The sequence below is a fragment of the Chionomys nivalis genome, chromosome 19 (assembly GCF_950005125.1).
Source record: "Chionomys nivalis chromosome 19, mChiNiv1.1, whole genome shotgun sequence".
Taxonomy (NCBI): Eukaryota; Metazoa; Chordata; class Mammalia; order Rodentia; family Cricetidae; genus Chionomys; species Chionomys nivalis.
In genome coordinates, this window is record NC_080104.1 from 61,001,919 (window position 1) to 61,023,284 (window position 21,366).

The 21,366-nt window shown below is 55.0% G+C and overlaps 1 protein-coding gene across 5 annotated transcripts in view; it reads right to left on the reverse strand.

Annotated features, from left to right (window-relative positions):
* Itpr3 (inositol 1,4,5-trisphosphate receptor type 3) overlaps positions 1 to 21,075 on the reverse strand; it is a 69,143-nt gene extending 48,068 nt beyond the window's left edge. For all 5 annotated transcript variants that reach the window (XR_009055613.1, XM_057751199.1, XM_057751200.1 and 2 more), the window contains exons 1-2: positions 20,716 to 21,075; positions 5,518 to 5,588 (exon numbers count right to left, since the gene is read on the reverse strand). Coding sequence is in view for 4 of the 5 variants with exons in the window: in XM_057751199.1 (XP_057607182.1) it covers positions 5,518 to 5,588; positions 20,716 to 20,804 (160 nt within the window). In the remaining variant the exon portion in view is untranslated. The remainder of the gene's footprint in view (positions 1 to 5,517; positions 5,589 to 20,715) is intronic.
* Between the last annotated feature and the right edge of the window lie 291 nt (positions 21,076 to 21,366).

Here is a 21,366-nt window from a genome sequence, read left to right on the forward strand (position 1 = left end):
AGGGTGTGCTACCAGCACCCGACTAAAGATGATGTATTTTTAATTATGTGTATGGATGTGTGCACGACTGCAGGTGCCCACAGAGGCCAGAAGAGGGTGCAGGGCCCCAGCGCGAGAATTATAGGCCATGTGAGCCGCCCACCATGGATACTGGAAACCCAGCCCTTAGAGCAGTCAGTGCTCTTACCTGCCGAGCCATCTCTCTAGCTCTAGCAAGATTTTTTTGTTATGTAAATATATATAATATATATTTCGAGACAGGGTTTCTCTGTAGCTTTGGAGCCTGTCCTGGAACTAGCTCTTGTAGACCAGGATGGCTTCGAACTCACAGAGATCCACCTGCCTCTCCCTCCCGAGTGCTGGGATTAAAGGCATACGCCACCACCACCCAGCATTAAGTATATTTTACCACAATTAAAAGTAATTTTTTTGTTGTTGTTGTTGTTTTGAGACAGGGTTTCTCTGTGGTTTTGGAGCCTGTCCTGGAACTAGCTCTTGTAGACCAGGCTGGTCTCGAACTCACAGAGATCCGCCTGCCTCTGCCTCCCGAGTGCTGGGATTAAAGGTGTGCGCCACCACCACCCGGCTTTAAAAGTAATTTTTAAAAAATAATTAAAGCTATGAAATTTTAGCCAGACAGTGGTGAATTGTACAAATACTATATTCACATCATTTCCCAAGAAATTGAGCCAAAAAGAATGAATTTTTAAATGAAAAAGAGAAAAGAGGAGCTGGAGAGATGGCTCAGCAGTTAAGAGCCCTGGTTCCTCTTGCAGAGGAGCTGGGTTCAATTCTTAGCACCTACATGGCTGCTCACAACTGTCTGTAACTCCAGTTCCAGGAGATTTAGTGCCCTCTTCTGACCTCCACAGGAACTGCACACATGCAGTACACAGACAAGCATGCCGGCAAAACACCCCTAGACAGAAATAAATCTATCAGTGGCAGGTGCCTTAAATCCCAGCACCTGACAGGCAGGGGCCCACGGATCTCCATGAGTTCAAGGCTAGCCTGGTCTACATAGAAAGTTCCAGGCTAGCCAGGAGCACATAGTGAGACTGCCTCAAAAATAAATAAGCTAATAATAATGATGATAAATATTTAAGAGAGAGGAAAAACTGAACTTTTAGGAACTGAACCCGGGGTCTTACAAATGCCGGGCAAGCAGCTGTCCAACTGTGGGCTTCTGGGAGGCAGCTCGGTGGGAAAGTCCTTCCACACAAGTGTGAGGACCAAGTTCAGTGCTCAGCATCCACGCCAGGCACAGCAACAGATGCCTGTAATCCCAGCCCTGGGAATGCTGAGACAAGAGGAGACCTGGGGCGTGCTGGCCAGCGAGAGTAGCCAAACTCAGTGAGAGACCCTATCTCAAAAGGCAAGGTGGGGACCAAGTAAGGAGCACACCCAGTATCGACCTCCAGCCTCTCCATGTGAATGCAGACCCCGCACTAGAGATCTGAAAAACCAACTCAAGCCCAATATGGATGACGCTTGCAGCCACGGCATGCATCAGTAGTCTCTGACATGGCCTTCTGAAGAAGGAGCATGGACGGAGGCATCCTCGGGCAATGGAAAGCCGACTGTCCACAGCCTAGAGTGGACAGAATATAGTATCACCCAGCCACTCCCAAGAGTGCGCCCTCTACTGGTGGGGTGAGCCCTGGTACCTGGGTGCCCCAGGCAACTAGTCAGGTAGGGTGTCCACCTGTGATCTCAGCACTAGACAGGCAGAAACTGGAAGGTCGCAAGGTCTGGGCTGGCGTGAGAACAACCTTGTCTCAAAACCAGAGTCCAGAGATCTGATTCAAAAGTCTCCCAAGCACGAGTCCACGGGGTCGCCTCAGAGAAAGGCTACAGGGTCATTTCTCAGGACCAAGTCCCCTCATGGGAACTCAGAGAAACCCTGGCACATGAGCCAAGGAGACAGGTATGGAAACTGAGCTCAGCACTTACTAACAGGCTAGCCCGTCACGGAACACTATACAGCAGCTAGGCTGCGGCCTCATAGGACAGCAGGACAGGCCAACGGATCGGCACAGAGGGCACCGTCAGCCCAGGTCAAAACTGCCCTGTGTGTTCCCGCTCTATCCCGAGGTCAGAATGGCAAACACTTTAAACCTGGCCCCCGAACAACAGAACCAACTTCACAAGTGCGTGTATGTGCGCGCACACGTGTGTGTGCACGTGTGTGTTTTCATGTGCGTGTGAGCTAACTCATGTGGTGACCAGAGCTAGTTATCCAAGTCTTCCTTGATCATTCTGGTTTTTTTTTTTTTTTTTGAGACTGGGTCTCACTATGTAGCTCTGGCTGGTCTGAACTTGCTGTTTAGACAAGGAAATCAGAGATCCGCTTGCCTCTGCCTTCTGAGTGCTAGAATTAAAGGTGTATGAGACCCATGGTCCACTAGTCTTAACCTCCCGAGTACAGGGCTGGAGAGATGGCTCAGTGGTTAAGAGCATTGCCTGCTCTTCCAAAGGTTCTGAGTTCAATTCCCAGCAACCACATGGTGGCTCACAACCATCCGTAATGGTCTGGTGCCCTCTTCTGGCCTGCAAGCATACACACAGACAGAACACTGTATACATAATAAATAAATAAATAAGATTTAAAAAAAAAAAAAAAAAAAAAAACCTCCCGAGTACAGAATTACAGATACAGGTCACTTCCTCTGGCTTTGAAGTATGTTTTGTTTTGTGACACTGAAGACTGAGCCACTGCCCCCAGCACGCTAGGCATGCGCTCTACCACTGTGCTACCTCATCAGCTCCCGAAGGGCTTGGGGGTGCTCTGAAAGAGCAGGGGTGAAAGCTGGAGGAGGGGCACCCAGCTATGCAAGCAGAGGAATTGTCACTGCAGCCCCTCCTCCCACCAGTCTGAGCAATGAGGTGACCTCAGCACACTAGTCCAGGTGTCTGTGCCCGGAGGCCTGCACTCTGAGCGTCCCGAGCTTTCCCAGAAGCTCCCACACTGGCCTCGCAGGAGGAGCAAGGGAACACACCATCAACACCCACAGCAAGAACAGCCATCAGGGGGCTGGGCTGGGGGGAAGCACCACTGGCACCCGCAGACTGGGCCTCCCAGGCCCTTGCCAAGTCTGGAAAGAATTCCCCAGACAAGCTGAGGCTTGGGATGAGGCAAACAGTGGATGGAGTTGAAACCACAGAAGCCAAAGTAGATGAGGGCTCACGGGAAGGTACATGGGGCAGGGACTGAAAGGCACTGGGCAGTGAGCTGTGGGCAAGAAAAGTCAGCAACGGCTGGGCTCATCCCAGGATGGGAGGGCGGAATACCTGGGGATCCCAGAACAAAGTCCATGAGGACCTGGCAACTTCCAGATACCTGCCATGGCCCCACACCCTGCCGTGGGAGGGCCAAGGTACTGCAGGGAAGGAAGCCAGGGAGCCAGCAAATGGCAGGCCTCGGGTGGGAGGCACTTGCCTGAGCTTCCGTCTGCAGAGGCTGGAGTCCTGCATCTAATGTTAGTCCCAGGATCTAATGTTCCAAACTTGCACCTGCCAGCCAGAAGCTGCAGAGCACGGATCCTTTCCAAGGCTGCTGGCATCATTCGGGCCCCAGCAGGACCACAGGGACATCTTGCACCCCCCCCAAAGCACCCAGAAGGTGGCAGGTGGACTCCGGGTCACTCTGTCATACTTCACTGTACAGATCAAGAGGACCTCCAGGGGTCCTGTAACCAAGCCTTGAGAAACCACAGAGAAGGAGCTGGAGGCGTGGGAAGAATGCAAGAAGTCAAAAGGGTATTTGTTTTACTAAGTGGCTTTTTGTTGTCAAAAATTGGCCCCAAACTGTCCACTGGACGCCAAGGGCATATCTTCCCCTACCACGCCCACTTCCCTGTCACCTGCCAGTCCACACAATCCCTTCCCTACCCTGGCAGCTGCCAGGGGCCCCAAGGGACCTTCACTTTTCTCTGCCCTCTCCCATCTCTCTCTCTCTTTCTTCTTCTCCACCCCCCCCCCCCCACTGAAACAAAAAAGAGCTAGGAGGCAGAAACTTCCACTAAAACTAGAAAAAAAACCCTCCCTGGGAGAGCCAATGTTCTGGTAAGGGGCACAAATGACAGCCAGACTGGAGTTCAATCCCAACCAGGACAGAAGATCCCTAGACGCTGTTCTCAGACCTCCACACGTACACAGTGACCTGCAGGCGCCTACACATACAGTGGTCGAAATCCCAGCACTCGGGAGCTAGAGCATTTGGTTCAGAACCACCTTGGCTACACAGTGAGCGTGAACTTACCGAGCTAAAACCCCGAGAGAGAGAAAGAGAATAAGCAAATCACACGGAACACAGAGCGCGCTGGAGTCAAGCTATGCAGAAAACTAAACAGGACCTGGAGCCAAGAGTCAGGGGCGGTCACACTGACACCAGGAACAGCCACTGACACTGAGGAGAGCAGGGTGAGGTGAGGGTGAGCAGGGCGGAGGGCTGACCAAGTGCAGAGGTGAGGGGTGGCTAGTCACTGGGGGAGCAGGAGGTGCTCGGCCTGAGGGGAGAGGGAGGGAGGGCAGCCCAATGCAGAACCAGCATGGGGCAGAGAAAGGCTGGTTGGCACCAGAGGTCATCCCACACAGCTGCTGAGACACGCCTCAGCCTATGGCATCCGCTTAGACAAAGCCCCGACTCAGGGGTCATGACGGAAGCATGGATGGAGAAGCACCGAGGCAAGGCCCTCTGGGGCCAGGAACCCCTACCACTCCCCACTACATCCCCGACAGATAGCAGGCCGCCACCTCCACCCCGGCAGCAGTCAAAGGATGCCATCTAGGTCTCTTAGCCCCACCCCTGCCCAGCATTTAGACAATGACGTCTCCCATCAGCCTCTCCCAGAAGAGCAACCACACTGCAGCCGACCTGGTGGCATCATCTGGCATGTTCTTGCCTGCTCCCACCACGCCCAGGCTCCGGCTGTCTGGTGCATGTCAGCCTCAGCCCTCACAGGCAATCCCTTGCTTGGCCTTCGTCCAGCCCTGTTACTGCCGGGGCTGTGGAGCCCACTACCAGGGAGGACAGGAGGCCCCTCAGGGACAGCACTTGACTGGGTCGTAGAACACGGTCATGTCTGGGCTCTGGGGTTCCATCCAGCAGGAGCCACACACAGCCCAAGGCAAGTAGATACCCAGGATTAAGATGTCCAGTCCCTTCACCTCATGAATGGGGAGACTGAGGCACAGGGAAGGGCTTTCCCTTGGCCTTCTGAGGCCTGAGCCATTGTCTTTCCCTGCTTTATTCCCTTTAAAAAAAAGTCACACAGACAAAGAAAGCCCTGTGAGTGGCCAGGAATTCGGGGGAAATGGGCTTCTGGCCAGAAGTGGGTGTGCCAGGGGAGGGATGTGGTCTTGGAAGGAAAAGCAGAAATGTGCCAACACCAAGACGATACAGTGCAGGCCAAGGTCGACGCGGACCAAAGAGGGTGGTCTCAGGCAGACTGGAGGTGACAGACCCAGGTCCAGGACCCTGCGGCCCTGGAGGGGATGCTAGTGTGGAGGTCTTACCTCGGAACTTCTTGGGGGGGTTGTCCAGGTCCCCAGCTGCAGGCTCCACCACACAGCGGTCATCCACCAGCCTAGGGGACAGAGCAGCCCAGTTAGAGGGAGGAATAGGCACCTCTCCCTTGGAGCAGGGAACTCCGGGAGCACCAGGGACCACCCCTGGTATTGCTTCCATCATCCACCAAGGGTCATTCTCTTTCCTGGCACGGCCACTAAAAGGCAAGGTCTCTGAACTGCAGCCACCCTCTGGCTCACATCTGGACTCTCAGACAGTGCAAAGGTAACTCCTAAGACCCTGCAGCCTGGGCAGGAAGGACAGGGAGAGGAACGGAGGTCAAGAATCAAAGACAGTGGGAGGTGGGAGCCGATGAGGGACAGAGCACGGGAGAGAAGGTCAAAGGCAAGAAGAGTCTGAGAAAGTGAGGACAAGAAGCAAATGTGATGAGAGACTGCAGACAGACAGACAGACAGACAGACAGAATAAACCTCAGGCTTCCCAGATTCAGCCAGGACCTAAGCTAGGGTCTGAAATTCCCTCTTAGAACCATGGCTGGGAACTGAATCCTGAATCTCTGGGGGTGGGGGTGGGGTCCATCCATGTGCCAATCCTCACCTATCCATCCATGCACTCACTTACCCATGCATCAATCTATCCATGCATGCGTCTATCAATCCATCCTCTACCCACGCGCCTACCAACTATCCGTGCATCCACCCATGTGTTGACCCTACTCTTCATTTACCCGTGTTCCCACTCATCTATCCATCTACCCATCCATGCACCTACCCAACCGTCTCCCCATTCACCCGTGCAACTACTCATCTACCTGTCCATGCACCCATCCATGCACCCACCCACCCATCTCCCCATTCACCTGTGCAACTACTTATCTACCAGTTCATGCACCCCTTCATGCACCTACCCAATACATGCACCCCTCCATGCACCTACTCAATACATGCACCCCTCCATGCACCTACCCAATACACGCACCCCTCCATGCACCTACCCAATACATGCACCCCTCCATGCACATACCCAGTACATACACCTGTCCATGCATCTACCCAATACATGCACCCATCCATGCATCGCATCCACCTGTACATTAATCCATGCACCTACCCAACCATCCATCCATCTATGCTTCAAGTTCTCCATCCCAGTCTCCAGGAAAGAGATGGTCATGGACCACTGTCAAGACCAGCTCTATCTCAGCACTGTGTAGCAATTATTCCTGAACTTCCACCAACTTCCCAGTGAAGAACTGGTCATTGGCACCATTTCACCAAGGAGAAACCATCATCTAAACATTAAATGACTTCCTGAAGTCATAAGGCAAGTTTCAAAGCCCACTCCACTTCTGCATACCCTGATTGGCTAACCAGGTCTTAGGATATGACCTCCACAAATTCTCTCAGGGGCCTGTTTCCTTGCAAAGCCCCACGTGATCCCGGCATCCCTAGATACTCTCATCACTCCAGACGTGGTCACTGCACTGTGGTTTTGAAGGTTCCTACACTTCAAAAACACCACTCTGCCAAAGCCACAAACCGTAAGCTTAGGAGCCCTGATGGCCCAGTCGGCTTTCTAGTGCTGTGACAAATGTCATAACCAAGAGCAGCTTGGAGAGGAGAGGGTTCATTTGGCTTACACTTCCCTGTTACAGGCCATCACTGAGGGAACTCAGTGTTGGAACCGTGGAAGAATGCTGCCTACTGGCTTGGTTCATAGCTCATTCACTTTCTTTTTATACAATCCAGGATGACCTGACCAGGAGCAACACCGCCCACAGTGGACTAGGCCTTCCAAGATCAATCATTAATCAAGAAAACGCCACACGGACTCGCCTACAGGTCAGTCTGATGGAGGCAGATTCTCAGTTAAGTGATATCTTCCCATATGACTTGGGTCAAGTTGACAGAAACTAATTGGCACACCTACATTCTCCACCCTGGTTCTTCTCTAAGCAGCCAAGGCTTCCCAGCCCCGCCCCGTGGGCATCTCGCCCGTGCCCATAGTCCCAGCAGTCGGTGCCCCATTGAGCTCCGTGGGAAATCTGCACATTGCTGTCCTGGTCCTTACTGATAGGAAGAACCAATATAGGAGCTTCATTCCAGCTTCCGGTGACAGCCCCAACCCTAGCACCTTCGTGACTGGGGCAATGGATCACCTTTATTGTCATATTGGATTCTGCCCTGAGTCTCTACCCAAGCTCCAGAGCCACAGGAATGGCAGGAGGTCGGTCAGGTACCACGCCTTTCACCTGGATTTATATTAATGACTTTAGGAAAGCCCCTGAGGATGAGTCTGGGAAACCGTCCTGTGGTTAGAGACAGAAAGTGCAGCCCTGACTTCCTCATGTGTTCCTGGAGGAGGAGGGGGCACAGAGGGTATTGATGGTCAATCAGTGATGTCATCAGTCATACACTGATGGGTCAATACAAAAGGACTGAGCTCAGGGAGTGTCGGTCAGTGGTGACCGGAGGCTAGCGTGACCTAGAAGGGCATTTCTTCGTCCCATCCCACACCTTGCCTTACCTATCTCTCCTGCTGGCTGATCTGAATTACTCTCTCGTTTTCTGACACGGGGTCTCTCTGCATACCCCTGGCACAGACACGTGGGGCCAGAGGATATCTTACTGAAACCATTTCCCTCCTTCTACCACGTGAGTTCAAGATCAAACGCAGGTCATGGGGCTTGGTAACAGGGACCATTACCTTCTGAGCTATCATGCTAACCCTGCAGCTGTGTTTTGTTTAAATCTTTCTATGTGCATATGTACGTGTGCAGGACACATGCGGAGGGCAGAGATCGACTTCCACCTTCTGGGAGTGGGTTCTCTCCAGCCACCATGTGGGCTCACTTCTCAACTAAGTTAGCTCACCAGACCCTTAAATCAGTAATTATTAATTAAAACACTCCCCTATTACATTTATTAACTCATCATGTGTGTGTGTGCGCGCACATGTGTGAGGCAAGCACCTTTACCGACTGTGCCTTCTCACTGGCCACAATAAATAGCTCTGCTGAGTTCTATGAGCCAATGTGGCAGGTCACCAAACATGAAGGCCCGTTACAGGGTCCCCAGATTCACAGCTATCAGAAAAGCCAGAGGCCCGGACCGGTGACTTGTCTGACATCGAGAGTGGGAAAAGGACCCTCAGCCCGTGTCGTCTGGCACTAACGCCATACAGATGGTGCAGGAGTTCAGTCAAATACTAGGCCGCCCTGCCGGTGGCCCGGGGAGCTGGAGAGCTGCCTGACGTTTGCATACACTATTTAATTTTCTAAAACTGCTTTGCTATTATTTCCATTTTGCAAGCAGGGAGCCGGGGCATGGAAGGGTAACAGAGCTGGCCCTTGAAGCCAAGCTGCCCAGTACTAGCAGGTGCCAGGAAAGCCCTCGACAGCACCAGGCAGGGAAGAGGGCACAGCCTCCCGGCCTCGGGCACTCTCTGCCTCCCCATCAGCACTTCTGTCACGCCGGCCACACTCACGGCCCCAGAAGGGCTAATATGTTCCCTGGCAGTTCCTACACTCCTGTCCCAAGGACACTCTCTTCTCAACCCAGCCGCTCTCCTCAGAAGTAAAGGCACGGATGGAGTCGGCACAGCTGGGCTCCTGTTCGTCCACCAAGTGGTCCTCATGCTGTCCCCATCACGACAACCCCACCCTTGCAAGCTCTTTGGCCAAAACTTCAGACCAACCCCAGCGGTGGCATGCAGATCCCGTAAGGACAGGGGTGCACATGTGCCCTCTGCATACCCGGTGCCCAGACCTGCAGAGCAGGCCGCATAGAACACATACTGAGTAGGCGAAATAATTCCTTCTACCAGCTGTGGAGAGACCTGAGCCAGGAAAAGACGGGGTCCCTGCCTCAGGGAGTTAAGACTCACACACTGAGACAGGTAAGGACAGAGGGCATGTATGCACTGGTGCCAACTGGTGGCACCACTGCGGTGGGTTCTGTCTGGACCCGGGATGGGGAAGGTCAGAGTGCAGCCAACAGACCAGGTGTGTGAGGACCTGGGAGCCGCTAGGGCCTTGAATAATGCATAGAATTTTCTGTAAGACAGCGTATGAATCAGGCCAGCTGGCGGGCTCTCAGCAAAGCCAGAAGGGAGGGGCACAGACATTGTGGCAGGAGGGAGAGACACTGACCAGGGTCTACACAAGCCCTGCCAAGCATTCTAGAGCCTGCAGGATATGTGAAAGGCACAATCAGGGGAGCGTATGGCCAGTATACAAGGCCTTCTGGGAAGGGAGAGTGGAAAAGGTCCAAGCACCCTCCCTCAGTAAAACCTACCTTGACCCAGGACCCCTCCCTTCATCCCTGAGACCCCACCTGGGTCACTCCAGCAGGCTATGCAAATGAGCGTACACACGTGTTTGTCTAGTGGGCGGCACAGATCAGCCTGGCTAGTTTACATGGCTGTCTATCTGTCCCTGTCCCCATCGGTCAGCTTCTGAAGCCCACACAGAGCCTGGGGTCTTCCGAGCAGGGAGAACACATGAGGCCGCTCAGAGCCACACATAGGCAGAGAAGGAAATCAGCCCAGAAGCCAAGGGCTCGGGGCCAACAGCAGCCGTGGAGACACAGAGGAGGGGCAGGGGATCTTCAGGGCGAGAAGCCCAGCACCCTACTGGGATCCATCAACACCCCCCACCAGAGGCATCTCGGGGATGGTGCCCTGCTCTTCTCGTTTTAAGATTTATTTTATTCATTAGAGAGATAGCTCAGTGGTTAAGAGCACTGGCTACAATCCCAGGTTTGATTCCCAGAACCCACATGGTGGCTCACAACCATCTGTAACTCCAGACGCAGGGAATCTAACGCCCTCTTCTGGCCTCCACTGGCACCAAGCACACAAGTACTACACAGACATACATGTGGGCAAAACATCCACATACATAAAAATAAGTATTAAAAACTAATAAAAATGCCAGGGGTAGCACACGCCTTTTATCCCAGCACTCGGGAGGCAGAGGCAGGCGGATCTCTGTGAGTTTGACGTCAGCCTGGTCTACAGAATGAGTTCCAGGACAGCTAAAGCTGTTACACAGAGAAACCCTGTCTCTAAAAACCAAATTATAATAATAAGCTCATACGTATGTGTGCCACGTGTGACCGTGTGCGAGCTGTGCCACACATGCGCAGGTGTGAGCGTGTGCCACATGTGTTCAGGTGAGAGCTGTGCCACATATGCAGGTGTGAGCTGTGCCATGTGTGTTCAGGTGTGAGTGTGTGCCACTTGTGCACAGGTATGAGCTGTGCCACATGTGTGCAGGTCCCACGGAGCCCGTAAGGGGGCGTCTGACCCGCTGCAGCTGCAAACCCAGGTAGTCGTGAGCCTCCACATATTCATGCTGAGAACTAAATCCCCATCCTCTGCAAAAGCAGAGCACACTCAACCCACTGCTGAGCGTCTCTCCCTTTCTATTTAAAGGGCTTCTACAGGCTCCAGAGAACCCCAGAACCTCTACAAGCCTCACCTCTACTCTTCTTGAGCAGTACAACTGAAGCACCCCAAGCCAGTGCTACCTGACCAAGCGGGAGAGGGTGAAGTCACTAACAGATAATCCGGAAAGCCCTTATCAGATGGGCTACCGGGAAACCGGGGACCAGAAGCAGGCCTGAAGACACCAGACAGGTAATTTTGGTGACAGACGAGAAAAGGGCCCCCAGATTGCCAGCTGGGCCTTGGTTCCACACACCCCACCCAGTTGCAAGCGAAACTCCCCACGTTCAACCACCCACCATCACTGAGGGAGGTGAGCATGGCCTCGCCCCAGCCTGCCTCAGCAGCTACAGCCAGAGCACTGAGCCTGGGCTGGATGCCCAGAGTGGGTGGAGACCCACAAAGGCTCCCCTACTTCTCACCCAGTGGTACTGCAGCTCTAGGTGCAGCACCCGTATCCCCTCGTGGGGGGCAGCTGTGTTTATCACACCAGTTCAGCCACAGGTGCATCCCTGGCACCAGAACCCATGCCAACTCCTCAGCTGCCCTTCCTCCCCCAGGATCCCTCTGTCTGAGGTTCCCTACTCTCCACCCTGATCTTACTGTCAATCCCCCTCACTTAGTCAGGAGTCTCCTCCAATCCTGCCCCCTCCACGGGCTGAGCTGGACCCCTAACACCCACCTACCCTCAAGCTGGCAGCCGACAGCACCCAGATAAGGTCACATCAGATCGACCCTCCGATGTGCTGAGTTCTATAACCTACACATCATTTTTACATTCGGTTTCTCACTCTTTGTGCCATCCAGGGTGGCCGGGCAGAAGCCACCTGGGCCATACAGTTGGTGAGACCGATGACGGGGTGCATGCGTCCACACACAGACAGCCAGACTCTATTCATCAACAAAGCCTTGGTGAGAGCCATGATGTGCTTGGTGGGTGTGATCTACCCTCAGGGAGTCGTGCCCACCCCGCTAAGTGCCCAGAGGTCAGGATGCCCATGTCCACACCTGCTCATCAGACCCCGACCACACAGAAGCCCTAAAGACAGGCCCTGCTGCTAGCCTTCATCCACAGGGCAGCACAGGCCTGCCTGGACACAAGACGGAGGGGCGGGGATCCTAGGCGGAGGCCCACAAGCAGAGCCAACCCTGGACCCAGAGAGGACCCAGCTTGCTCTAGAAAGTCAAGAAAGCACCCCCTGAAATACTCAGGGAGCCTGGACCCCAAGACCTTGGTCTAAGGGAGGAAGGCTTCATCTCAGGACCTGCTTGGCCCATTTGGCACACAGTGGACTTTGAGATCCAGGTGGAAGCCATGGGAAAGGCAGCCGGGTGGGTCAGAGCAGGCTGGAGATTAGATAAGGAGGAGGAAGAGCTCCAGAGAGAAGTAGGGCAGTGCCTGCCTCCCTGGGAGCCTGACTCAAAGTCTACACTGACCAGCTTAGCCACCAACAGAAAACAGCACAGGCAGCAGGAAGCCCCCAAGAGCGCCCCCCCCATCCGTAGTGGACCCAGGGAAGGAGAGAACCATAGCCGAGCTTCATATAAGGTACACACAGTGGCAGCTCCCAGCCCAGGTGTCCTACACACAAGCCCAGGGCACTAGCTACCCCTCCAGAGCCAGTGGCGCAGAAGGCCACTTCCATCAGCAGGTAGCTGAGACCATCCAGATGGGTTGTAGGGATCCGGGGAGATCTGGGGAGCCCTCTCCAGTCAGAGCTGTGCCTGTTGGATAGGATCTGATGTTGGAAGAGAAACTCAGACTCAAGCAGGGCGGTGGTGATGCACGCCTTTAATCCCAGCACACGGGAGGCAGAGGCAGGCGGATCTCTGAGTTGCAGGACAGCCAGGGCTACACAGAGAAACCCTGTCTCAAAAAAGCAAGAAAAAAGAAAAAGAAACTCAGACTCATTGACTGGAGTCTTAGACTACTTCTCTCTCTCTCTCTCTCTCTCTCTCTCTCTCTCTCTCTCTCTCTCACACACACACACACACACTCTCTCTCTCTCTCACACACACACACACACAGCATCTCTTTCTTCACCTACGCCCATCAGCACAAAAGAGCCACCCTGTGGCACGTGAGGGGCCAGGTAGTATATGGAACTTACAGAATTCAACATCAGCACAGCTCAGGGCTTCAGGGAGCTCAGGGACAAGAGGGGACAATAAGCCCTGAACTCTTAGTCTTCCCAGAAGGGCCACAAAGATGGCTGAGCTTGGCTCAGAAGTAATAATTCCAGTCAGGGTTCCAGCTCTGAGGGCTCCTCTGCCACGGGCCAGGGCCGCTGTGTGCACAGGAGGGCACAACTATGAGGGGCACCAGAAGGAAAATGGGACCACAGGGAGGAGGGACTCTGCTGGCCTCTCCTCAGCTCCGAGCCCTCCGGGCCTGCAGTCCATCACTCAGGAGCAATGCCCAGCTTACCCCATCTGCAGAGTAGGCTGAGGGTGCCTCAGCAGGGCAGAACTTCAGGCCCTGCACACCCCCTCCAGACCGCCTCAGAGTTCTCTGGGAAACTGACAGAGGCATGGAGCACAAAGCCAGATGCTGGGGACTCAACGGCAGGTGGGAGGCATAAGGGCCAAACACTGACCACGCAGGATCCCGGGTGAAAGCGGAGGTCCAAGGCACACTGAGCGACTGGACCATGAACTGAGATCACGGGATGCTGTTAGGACCCAGCACTGTGGGTCCATATGAATATAGAAGTTTATTTCTTTTGAGACATGGTCTCACCGTGTAGCCCTGGCTGGCCTGAAACTCAGAAATCCACCTGCTTCTGTCTCCCGAGCGCTGGGGTTAAACACAGAGGGGTTTTGGTGAGACGGATCCGTGTAACACAGCCTAGCTGCAAAGGCTGACCTAGAACTCACGGTCTCCTGCCTCTGTCTCAAGTGCAAGGATTGCGGGTGTCACCACACCGTATTTTCTAGGGTGCTGGGGATGGGACTCAGGGTTCCACATATGCCTATAAGCACTCTACCATCTGAGCCACACCCCCAGTCCCACCTAGAGATAGCTTTCCCTAAAATGTAGGTGGTTCTCAGCTGCTAGTGAGGGGCTCAAGAGACGGCAGAAGCTATCCATGATTGACAGCCCGTGACCACAGTCATCCACGTCACTGGCGTCATCCTGAGGATATCTGACTTTCCTTTTCCTGACCCATGTCACCAAGTTATCTCCTACTGGACACTTGGAGACTGGTTGTCCCAAAGACTGGAGGAAGGGCCGATGGCCAGCTGGCTGAAGGAGAGATACAGGAAGGATTTGCTAACCAAATAAGCACCTGCAGCAGCTGCAGGCTGAGATTTGTTTGCTGCCCCTGCCTCTGCCCACCTGCCGGCTAAAACCTACTTGCAAATAGGACCGGGCCTGCAGCGGGTTCTCCTGCCACCTCAAGGACAAGTCTCAGCAGCGAGGCCCCACCCGACAGCCTCCACCACAGGGGGGGCTAATGTCACTTCTGCCCCCACCAACTCCTCTCCCACAGGCCCTGCAGCATCCCTCTGACGTCACAGCCTTACTACCTGACCCCAGGCTCCCAACAGCCTGGCATCCAGGCCCTGGGCTGGGCTGCCTGCTGGCTCAGGGACCTCAGAGCTCACACTCCTCAGAGCTGAAGCAATAGAGATTCTTCTCCCTCCCTCAGGCCTCCACCCCTCCCTGCTCCCAGCCCCTGCTCCAAGGGAGGGGCCCCAGCTGTCCGCAGAAGGCAGGGCTAGAGGTGGACGTCCCCACAGATTCCAGCTGTGTGTACAAGATTATCGAAACCCAGAAACCTGCCCCCAAGCTGAAAACTGGTGCAACCCCACCCTTCAGTCCGGCTTCTCTCCCCACCCCCAACCCAAGCCACCACCCATTGGGCCGAGCCAGGGAGGGGACATGGGGTCAAGAATGTAGGGCAGGGCAGTGTGGGCACTGACTAAAGCAGAATTTCTCAAGGTCAAGCTGCTGGCTTCGGTCAGAGACCCTGGAGTCGCCAGAGACCCTGGAGTAGCGAGGCAGAAGTGGGGGCTGCTCCATGTTCCACAGATCCCTTTGCCACCCCGCAGGGACACTGCACTCTTGTGCCGCTGCACGGGACCTCCACCACACCCAACCAGGAGGGCAGAGGCTTTCACTCCCCAGCAGCCACGCAGCAGTCATAAGTACATGACATGAAGTGGGTCAGACTCTCGGTGGCACAGGCCTGCCTCCGCCACCAGACAAAAGCATGGCACGAAGCTAGGAGCTGCGGAGAGGCAAAAAGTAGGCCTTCCCTTTGATCTCTGTCCAGCTAACTGAACAGGTGTCCAGACATGTGAGCTCCAGGATGCTCAGGGCAAAATCTGAAGATTCACAGGCAGCTCAGGTGGTTGATACTGGGGGGTGCTCTCCCGAGTTAGGGCCCTCCTAGCACAACAGAGTGCTAGCTTGGGAGAGGGCAGTCATGGCCACAGAAGTCAGGGTACAAAGCAGGGGCTCAGCTTGGCTTGTTTGTAAATGCTTCGAGCTCACAAGCTAGTGGCCCAGAAAGGGCGCCCATAAGCCACGGCAGCACCATTACAGACAGCTCTTAATTTGAGTTGTTTCCATTTTCTCCAGGGAACAATTTTTTTTCTTAAATCAGGAAAAAAAAAATGTTTGTTTTTTTTTTTCTTTCAAAACCCAAGTTTGCAAACATGGGGCTGGCTGAGGCTAAGCCACTGCCTGGGCCTAGGAAGTGTAGTACCTCCTCCCAGTGGAGTCAGGTCTGAGACACACCTGGGGAACACAGGCAGTTTGGGGGGACGTCCTTCCTCCAGGAATTATAAGGCCTCACTTAAGGCCCAAAGGGCCCAGGAAGTTATCGTATCAGCTCAATGCTACACAGGATGCAACAGGCTAGAACCTGGTCCAGAAACAGTACCCGGCACACAGTAGGCACACAGTAGGCACACAGTAGGCACCTTGATGAAAGCTTCCTAAACGGCTTCATGAAGTCCTCCAAGAGCAAAGACTGTTCTGAGCTGAGGAGCGGGGCAGCCCATGCGGACAGGCTCCTCACAGCCTGTTTAGGGCCCCAGGGACACATGCAGGAAACTGGGCAGGACGGTGCTCACCTGAGATCCCAACACATGGGCGCTCCAGGCAAGAGGACAAGGATGAGCACAACTTTAAAGTCAGCCAGGGCTATGCAACAAGGCTATCTCAAAAGACAGTCTCATCTAAGGGGGTCATCTGTGCTGTGCTCCTCAGTGACGCGACCCAGTAAGGGCTTCAAATAATAATAAATATAAGTAAAAAATAATCCCAGGAGTCTAAAAGCTTCAACAGTACCCACAGTTGAGTACCCGTCATGGAGCTGGGACAGACTGTGGAGCTGGGAGCTGAACCCTGCACTCACTTGGCCAGCATTCTCCCGCCAAGCTGCAGTCCCAGCTGCCTTTCACCTTTGACCTTGCAGTTAGTCCTCCTGTGTCCATCTCCTGCGGAGCTGGGATGACAGGCCTGTGTCACCATTGCCGCAGCTGGGAGCTAGATTATCCAAGACAGTCCCAGGTACAGCCTGAGCACCTTAGGGAATGTGCAGGGCAGAGCTGCAGAGAAGGCCCAGCAGTTAAAAGTGGTACTGCTCTTGCAAAGGACCCAAGCTCAGAGCCCAGCACCCATACTGGGCAGCTCACAATCTCGTGAACTCCAGCACCCACGCTGGGCAGCTCATAATCACGTCAACTCCAGCACCCACCCTAGGCAGCTCATAATCACGTTAACTCCAGTGCCAGGGGATCCAATACCCTGTTCTGGACTCATATGCATGCCCCCCCCAATGCATATACACACATTCATTTATTTTCTCTCTCTCTCATAATTAAATCTTTTTTTTCTTCCTTATACGGAGCCTCACTATATAGCCCTGGCTGTCCTGGAACTTGCCCTGTAGGTAGACCAGGCTGTCCTTGAACTCACAGAGATCCGCCTGCCTCTGCCTTCAGTGCTGGGATTAAGGGTGTGCGCCATTACACCCGGCATTAAATCTTTTTTACAGAGAAAGAATAGATACACAGGGTGTGCTGGGGATGTAATCCGTCTGTCAGAACCCTAGCATGGGGTCTGATCCCAGAATGGGGGTACAGGGGGTTACTCTGAGAAGGCAGAGTTGTGGAAATACCCAGTTAGTGAGAGGTCCCAGTCCAGGAACCATGTAGGAACCTGAACTCCCCACTCACACTTCTCCTCCATGCCTTTTAGGGGCCTGATTTCCAGTACCCACACTCCCAAGATATGTTAGGTAAGAACAGAAGGGACAGAGGCTGCTACAGGAGGGGCCCTCAACCTTATGTGCCGACTACCCCACGATGGGATGACCCAGGTGCTGAGACCCCCCCAAATGACCCCAGGCCTTTCATGGGCAGCAAAGGTTCCCTGACAAACTTCACCTGCGTCCCAGCTCAATCCCTGGAGGCCTGCAGCCACCCCTGGGGACCTGACATGTCCACCCTGCATTCTCACGGCAGCTTTCTTGGCAGCTGGCCTGCGGCCTCGCCAACCCTTCCCCCTCCTCCTCCTGATTGGCAGCTCTGGCCTGCGCTGCCTCCACCTGGGTGAGGGGCAGGCCAGCCATGGCCACGCTTCCCTGCCAGGAACAGGTGTGGGCCGCTTCCCTGAGTCTCTGCCTCCTCCAGGATCCACTCCCCAGACCCCTCCCAGCCTCCCAAACCAGTTAATATACAATCTTCATGGGACCTCTAATTACCAAGAGGTCTGAACTGGCTGTCTGGAGTGCTCAGGCCCAAACCCCATGCTGTACCTCAACCAGAGCTCCCCCCAACCTCCCCAGCCGGGGCTGCCTGTCTTCAACAAACTCGTTCCGCAGACTAACAGAAAGACAGACACTGGGCACTGAGAGAGGCCAGGAGCTCCGTCATACCAGTCCCAGGGGTTCAAGACCCTGGGCACCGACAGCCTTGGGAAAGACTACAGGACCAGAGTTAAGGATGGAGGCAGAGAGACCCTGAGTGAGACAGAGAGCCTCTGGGAGCCTTTTCTAGCCCTGGGGATGTAATGAAAATGCAGTATTGAAGCCCAAGGTACAGCTCGGTGGCAGAGCATGGGACCCTGCCTGACAAATGCACCTAGCATGCACACTTAGCATGCCTCAGACCAGGGTCCACATTCCAGCACTGTGGAAAAGGCACCAAAAGCATGGCGATCCTGGTTTAGTCAGACTGAACATGCAGGCTCTCAGAGTCTGTCTACTAAGTTCGACCTTTTAGATTGCTGCTGTTTCTGTTTGCTTGTTTAAGGACAAGCTCTTTATAGCCCAGGCTAGCCTTCAGCTCCTTATATAGCAGAGGCTATCTTTCAATTCATGATCTCCCTGCTACCACTTCCCAGGTGCTGGGATTACAGACCCCACTCCACAGGACTACGCAGTTCCTGGGATGCTGCGGCCTGGGACTGGAGAGTCCGCTTTGGGTACAGTGAGTGAGTTAGCTCATTCTCCATTGCGAAGTCTCCATCAGCTGTAAGCCCGGCTCTCTTCTTCACAGGTCACCGGCACGGTGCAGCCTCTGGGATGGCACTGCCAGCGCCCACCCTGCGCTGCAAGCATTAGCCAGGCCTATGGGGAGGGGGTATCGGGGGGGCTACAGGCAGCCTGATTCTCACCAGGGAACAGCTTGAAAATGTCACAGAAAAAAAAAACAGGGTTAATTTTGCCCTAGAAGGTGGGGTCTCAGCTCTTTCAAAAGAGGCCACTTTGGGTTAGGTCTCAAGGGTGGGACAGATTTACTCAGGTGGCAGGCACACTGGAGCAAAGGTAAAGAGACCAGGGGGCGGTTCCAGGAAATGCACCTGAACTTCTGGCCAGGTGAGCGCAGATTAGGCCTAGGCTTGCACACCAGGCAGGCAAGGCTAGGAAGGCATTTGTCCATCTTCTGGGGGGAGCTGCATAGGAAATGGCACCCTGGGGTCAAGGCTCTCAGATGTCCCTGAGGTCCAGGTGGACTAAAGGTAACAGTTTCTGGGGCAGGAAGGGCTGGCGGGAAGAAAGTGCCCGGAAATGGGAGCAGAGACTGAAGGCATGGCTCAGAGCTTAAGAGACCAGCCTCTCTGGCAGAGGACCTGGGTTCATCACCAGCACCCACAAAATGGCTCACACCCATCTGCAACTCCAGTCCCAGAGGATCTGACACTCTCTTCTGGCCTCCACAGCCACCAAGCAGCCACATGGTACATAGACATACATGTAAGCAAAACACCCATACACGTCAAATAATTTAAAAGAAAGAGCAAGCATACAGAGGGATTTCCAAATGAGGGAGACAGTCTGAGGGTGGGAAAGGGAGCTTAGACCCTTCTCTTGGCTCCGTTAATCTTCAAATGCTTTAATGCCATCCACTCAGTGCTAAGTCCTGAGCCAGACACATCAGTAAAAGAAATAGCTATTTTTCCAAAATGCTGCAGAGTTCGGGGGGAAGGGGGCCTGTCCCACAGATATGAAATGCTGACTGTGGACCTCTCCCCGCCCCCCAGGGCCCTGGCACTACTTTCAGCCAGGCCCACAAAGATGCCGGCCCAGATGTGGCTCCACCCCTCCTCTCCCGGTAACTTCAGAAGAGAACGCTGATGGGGAGGTGTGTGTAGGAATCTACGCTGACCCAGGAGGTGTGCAGGAGAGCCTGAAGGATGCTGGGAAGGACAGGAATGTTGGAACTCCCATCTCGGCCTCCTCTGGCAGAGAGGCCCTTGTGGTTTCTCCTCCCTGCAGCACACTGAATTCCAACCACGAAGTGGAGAAACCCAGTGAGCAAGGAGCTTCCCACCTGCTAGACCAGTGTAGGGCTAACCTCGGATTGAGGCTAACCCCCCACACACACACTTCTAAAGCACCCCCAGAGGAGTCACCCTCGGGCAGCTGGGTGTTGCTGGGAAAGATGAGACCACAGAACATTCTCCCCACACACACTCCCCGTGAGCACTGAAAATGGGCGAAAGAACTAGACCCTGGCCTGCACTCCCCTCCAGCCTCCAGCAGCAAGGTGCCCAGGGCTCTCCCAACTCTCAGGCCTTGCCCCAGCCTGGGTCGGAATCTGTCCCTGCTTACCCAGCGCAGACCCTGGGGGGTGGCAGCCAGAATTAATTAATGTTTGCAAAGCGCTCTAGAGAACCTGGGACCAGGGGCGCCAGAGTTGCTGCACAGGAAATTGACGGGGAGAAGGGGGGGAAGAGAGGGCCAGCTGGCCAAGACCTGGGTTGCCTGGACCGGGAGGGTAAAGAAAACACTCCCACGAAAGCAGGGATGGGGCACAAGAAGAGTAAGAAGGTGCTACCCATCAAAAACCGATTCAGGATGGGGCCATAGAGGTGAGTGCCAGGCTCCAGCCTGAAGCAACCCTTGTACCCCACCCCCAATCCCAACCAAGCACACCCAGGCCCTCTCCAACTCAGGCCCCAGACACCTGCCACCTGCACCTCCCCGGGACCACTTGCCGAGGAAGTTCAAATCCGTCGGTCACCGGTAAAGAAAAGAAGTGTGCCAGAAGTGGCGGGCTTAGTGGGCCCTGATGCCTACTGAGAACTCCCTAGGGCGCCAGACTGCTACCTGAGCAAACAGCGCACTTCCTTTCTCCAGAGAGGGAGGCCAACGTCCCCTCGCTTCTGGAGTCTGGGGCGCCCAAGCCCACCATCGAGGGGCAGAAACTGGGCATCAGGAGACACGCAGCTGGTACAGTGGCCCCGACGCCCCCCTCTTTGCCCTAGGCTCACTCACCCCAAAGTGCTGATGAAGCCATTGACTGAGCCCTCGGCGTACAGAGACACTATGTCCCCGATGTGAAGAAAGCTAGACATTTCGTTCATGGCTTCGGCCCTCCGGGGCTCGAGGCGGCAAGGTTGCCCACGAGCGAGCTGCCAGGCTCGGCGCAGAGGACTGCAGCGCGCTGGGCGGAGAGGGGCGCAGTGCCACCACGCAGCCCGGCGACCCGGACGATCGGGGCGGCCAGGGCAGGCTGGCGGCCACCGGAGCGCAAGGAGGCGCGGTGCGGCCCGGGTCCGGGTGAGGAGGTGCCCGCGTCTCTGCGCGCCCGGAGCCCTCCAACCCGGCCCGGCCCGCGCGTACCTGCAGCTGGGAAGGAGCAGGAAGTCTGGGGCCGCCACACACATGCAAATCCCGCCCGGGAGGCGGGGAGGCCACACCCCGGCCCGCCCCCGCTGCGGCTCCCACGTGCACCCGCCCCTGGGGCTTTGCCTCCCCGACAGCCTGCGCGCGCGCCTTGATCCCCAAAAGCGTCCCGCGCACTGCCGGAGGACCCCGGGATCTAGCGTGCTCCCTAGACGGCTGTCCGCCCGCACCGCGCTGCACTTCGCGGCTCTCCACCCTCGGAGATCCCCAGAGCGCCTCTCCCGTGGCCCACGCGGTGGA